The following is a 5,154-nucleotide window of genomic DNA, read 5'->3' on the forward strand; positions in this document are numbered from 1 at the left end:
CGTCCGCTGTCCAAACTCCGCCCTCGCCGGCTTACCTCTCTGCCTCCTCCACATGCTGCAGGTTGAAAAGCAGGGATGGGACAATCTTGTCCATGTGCTGTGGGTCCCAGATATTGGCTTGCAGTTCATCATTCACCGTCTTCCTCACCACCCCCTGCAGACCTTTGATGCCTGACATTCGGATTCTGTAGAGAAAAGGGTGAAATGGAGCCATGAAGTCCTCAAACCTGAGAAGTCCAGCTTCTGTGGCAAGGAGTTAGGGATACAGCATAGGGGTTAGGGATACATTCATCTATCACAATGCAGAGTGGTGCCCACCTTCTACTTTGTGTGACTTGGCCCCTGGCTAGCTGGCTTCTTGTGCTAGTAGACATGAGCCCAGGAGGCCATGTCTTCTGGCTTGTCTTAGAGACCCAGACTGCTCTTGCCAGAAGCCTGCATCACTAGGGTGCCAGTTGCTTCAGGCTCCCTCTCTCTTGTATTCAGCTGGGTTGATTCCAGCTTGAGCCCAAGATATAAGAGCTCAGAGTGCTGCCAAGAGCTGCTGAGGCCAAATCCAGGGCTGTGAGCAATGTACGGGGGAGAGGGGACCTGGATGGAGAGGCACAGGGCTGCCAGGATTTCTGGGCACGAAAGGGTTTAGGCTGCGGCTAAGTTGGATGAGAAACCAGAGAGGAAACTGAGTGACAGCACAGAGGGAACCCCTTTCACACACCCCCAGTCCCCACTGCACTGACGCAGTGTCAGTCAGCACAGGGGGCCCCCTTTACTGGACATTTATTGCGGTCTGATTTTTTTTCATCAAGCTTTTTTTAAAATTATTATGACAAAGTAATACATGCTAATTATAGAATAGAGAAAATCTACCCTACTGTTGCCACTCAAAGATAACCGTTTTTGGCATTTCGGTGTCTTTCCTTTTTTCTGCGCATAATATGTACCAGAATTAAGAACCTATTGCATGTGTAATATGTATTTTGCCCCATAACATTCTATCATAAGCATTTATCTATATCGTTAACTCTTCAGACCATGCATGATGTAGTATCAGAAGAACTTTCTAAACTAGTCTCCCATGGGTCATTTAAGTTGCTTCTAAATTTTTTGCTACTATAATAATGCTATGATGAACATCACTGTGTAAAATATTTTACCACTATTCAAATCATTGCCATGAGTGGAGTCACTGAATCAAAGGTAAGACATGAAAGGCTCCCAATATGGCCACATTTTATTGTCACATTACTCTCCCCACCCCTGGTGTGCCAACTGCAGGAGAATGCCATCTCACTGTTCCTGCCTCGGCATGGGGGATCTCATTTTAGACATCTGTTCTAATTTTATGGCTCAGGAAAATTCCTAACATCTTGTAGCTATTTCAGTTTGCATCCTTTTGATGATTATTGGAGCTGAGCAAGTTTTTCTAAATATTTAGTTGCCATTTTCTGCTTCAATTTTAAATGCAGTTACCAGGGTGCTACCCTGGGCCTTACCTGGTGACCGTACGGGGTGGTGGGAGAGGCCTAACAGCACCAGGACACCCTGGCTCAGGCCCAGTCAGGGCTGCTGACGATGAGCAAGGATTCCCTGGGGAACCACTCAGCGGCTCTGACCTTGACCAGTCGAGGCCCTGAGCCAGAGGTTGTCCAGACCCGAGAATGAAGCAACTGGGCTACTATTCTACTAACTGTTCTGGGCTCTAGGTTGAAAGGAGCTCCCTAAAGCACAATAGAAATATACGCCAAACCTGTTGGACTCATGCCTCACCCAGGAGAGCCTGGCTGGCAAGACAGCGGGCTCAGTGAGCGGAAAACTTTATTCCCATGGCTTCTTCATGCGTGCACGTGAGTGAGGTTTTCTTCTTGCCTTCAGTCTCCCCAGAATCCCTTCCACGTATGTACACATCTCATTCCATGACACCCGGAGCCTACCCATGTGCAAGGACCTGGGACGTCTCTGAACCCCAGGGGACCGCACACACGCACGCACCTACTTACGGGGCCTGAAGGGTCGTTCTTAGAAAGGGGCTCTGGACTCTCTGGGCTGTGAGTGAGCGATGGGGGGAGAGCTCAGGGAAAGGGGGTGCAGGGAGGTTATGGAAGGAGAGACACCAAGACGAGGGGAGCAGGCCGGTGCCAGGAACTCCTCTCACCCCCAGGCCTTCCTTTCCCGAACGGCGAGTGCCAGGCGGTGGGTGCTGATCGCACTGCCCAGTTGCCAGGAAACCTCAGCATCCCTTCTCCCAGTGTTCAGTCCACTCCAGACGCTGTCAGATCGCAGTGCGGACCACGTCTGCCTTGCGCCTCTCCACACACAACGTGGATTGCGTGTGTGTGTGATTGTGTGCATGAATGCACGAGTGTGTGTGAGTGTGTGTGATTGTGTGTACGTGGTAGACAAAGAGAGCTGTAGATTGCCACGAGGAGCGTGACCTCTGCACCCCCACTCGTGAAAGCTTGGCCCTGCCTGAGGGGTCACCACCCGTTACTGCTTTACCTGGTTACAACCCTGCACTTTCCCCAGCACCTCCTTCTGGACCTGCCCCGACTGCTCCAGCCCCTCTGCCTCTTCATGGCCGTTTTGGTGTGAGATGGCTAGTGCAGGAGCCAACACTGGGGACAGGACGAGGGGCCCCTTCCTCCAGTGGCCTCTGCTGGCCTCATCACATGCTCCACGATAGCACAGCCCAGGGAGCCCATGACTAGTTCAGGGGATGGAGACGGGGGACACTGCCGACCAGTTGCATGGGGAAGCTTTGGGGACAGGCAAACGGGGGTGGGGGGGCGGGGCTGGAGGGGTTCACTTCCTGTTCCTCCAACCAACCCAGATTACCAGCGATGGCGAGCGAGCTGGTTTTTTCTTTTGAACATTCTCTAGTTTCATGTAGCTCCCCAGGTTGATAACACATTTCGTAGGCAGGGACCTGCTTCTAACTCTCTTGCACCCTACAGTTCCAAGGACAATGCTTGCCACAAAACACTGACTTATTGCTTCATCGGTTTGATGCTGTATGTCCGCTCTACCTATCTGTGTCAACAGATATTTGTGTAAATTTCTTTGTGATTTCTATGTTGATGAGTGTATTCCTGTGAGTTAAGTATGTTTATAAGTTCGAGTATGTGTACCTAACAATATATTCTGTCATTCAAGATATTTATCGGAAAAGCATTCATTCATTCACTTACTCAGCAAATATGTAACTGAGCGCCTACCGCTCTCCAGGCACTGTGTTAGTACCTGGGATGCATCCGTGAGCAAAACACGATTCCTACCCTCACAGAGCTTACATTCTAGTGGGGAGAGACACACAATGAATAAGAAACATAGTAAGTAAATTATGAAACATGTTTAAAGGAGATGAGTGCCATGGATTAAAAAAAAACAGAGCAGTGTGAGGGAGAAAGAGAGTGGGTGTGAGGGGATGTTCCGGGGAAGGGTTGGTTGACAAGGGGCCTCGTGAGCAAAGGTTTGAAGGGATGCGCTGTACAGATCCGCGGAGGAAGCGCTCCAGACCCAGGAACAAACGTGCAAAAGCCCTGTGGCAGCAATGTTCTTGGTGCGTTTGTGGGGCAGCAAGGAGGCCTTCACGACTGGAGGGGAGTGCGTGGGGCGTGCGTGGAGGAGATGCAGTCGTGAGGGCCGTGGGATCCGCCAAAGCAAAGACTTCACTTTTTATTGGTGGGTACATATTTTGATGGATAATGGTGAGTGAGAGTGTTTCTGGGTGTATAAATGCGTGTATTTCTGAACAAAAGAGCATGGGTGTATGCATGTGTGTGTGCTGTCACTGACTCTCAAACTGGGCTCACAGGACTGTCACCTTACATCCTGCCTTGTTTGCTGCCCCAGAGCCTATTCCTTTAGAAAGTCCGTGTTGGGAGCCCAGCACTGCCCACCTGCCCACCTAAGTTCTGCCAGGTGCTCTTTCCTCCCCAGCAATGTCAAACCAGAGGTAAACGCCAATGGGACCAGACGCACAGTCTGGGCTGGGACCTCTTTAAGACCCATCGATGCTTCTGTCCTTAGCTACGCAGGCCCCCTCGCCTTCCCCTGCTCACTTAGTCTTGATTTCCAAGTCATCGTGGCTGGAGTGGCACATTTCACTGAAGCGGGACACAAAGAAGTCATAGCTCCGATGATAGGATGGGGTGTCCTCCTCGATGTTGGCAAACTTCACGAACTACCCGGGAGGAGAGAGAGAAACGCACGTGAGAGATGACCCGCTGTGCCCCTCCCCTTTGGGCTCCGGGCCCCCTGCCATAGTAAAGCCATGGGATGTATACATCCCAGGAACCAAGCATCCCAGGACCCGGCTCTGGTCCACCTCCCATAGCAAAAGCCGGCATCAACGCACATAGCACTACCCTAGAATGCATTCTGGGAAACAAGGACAAATCTGAAATTTGATTTAAAAATGTAATTACATTTTACTGTTAAAAAATTGAGTAAATTTTTAAGTTTGCGATTTCGTTTCAGTAAGTCTCGCTCAGCATCCTCAGCTGCCAGATTCCTTTCGCCATCATGTGCTGCACGTTTGCAATTGCAAATAGACTTAATTTCAGCTGAGTCCCACAGAGAAGCAAGAATCACAGACTAAGTGGAGTTAAATTACTAAAAAAATTAAATGTAATTCTCATAGGTTATTTTGTTTGTTGTTATAAATTCAGTACTGCGAACAACTCTAAAAAGATTAGACTTAAAATATATTCTCCACTATTCTGTCTTGTATTATTCAATTTTTACAAACATTGGTTCAAAAAGGATATAGGATTGAGATGATTCTAGTACCAATTCCAGTGTGTGTGCGTGTGTGTGTGCGTGTGGTTTCCACAGCACTAACAAACAATGCTCTAGACACCAGCTAGGTATATTAGAATTCAACTCCGTTCTGATACTATTTACCCAGAGATAGCATCAGATCCCACAGGTCAAGGGTTTAGCTTCCCGAGACGGCACCCTCCCCACCTTCGGACTCCAGTCACAAGTTCAGATTGTCACCTGTGCTTCTTACTGACCAGCTACAGATGGGAGGTTCCCACAACCTCCTCCCTGAGTTCAATTAATTTGCTAAAGTGGCTCACAGAACTCAGAGAAACATTTTGCTTACTAGATCGGCAGTTTATTATAAAAGGATATAATTCAGGAGCAGCCAGA

General features: G+C 49.1%; 1 protein-coding gene across 1 annotated transcript in view; it reads right to left on the minus strand.

Annotated features, from left to right (window-relative positions):
• The window catches only part of EFR3B (EFR3 homolog B), a 79,722-nt gene that overhangs the window by 23,671 nt on the left and 50,897 nt on the right, over window positions 1-5,154 (minus strand). Inside the window, exons 5-6 of the mRNA XM_011356619.2 lie at window positions 4,059-4,180; window positions 36-185 (exon numbers count right to left, since the gene is read on the minus strand). Coding sequence (XP_011354921.1) covers window positions 36-185; window positions 4,059-4,180 — 272 coding nt within the window. The remainder of the gene's footprint in view (window positions 1-35; window positions 186-4,058; window positions 4,181-5,154) is intronic.

This window comes from Pteropus vampyrus, unplaced genomic scaffold, assembly GCF_000151845.1.
Source record: "Pteropus vampyrus isolate Shadow unplaced genomic scaffold, Pvam_2.0 Scaffold28, whole genome shotgun sequence".
In the NCBI taxonomy this organism is placed as follows: Eukaryota; Metazoa; Chordata; class Mammalia; order Chiroptera; family Pteropodidae; genus Pteropus; species Pteropus vampyrus.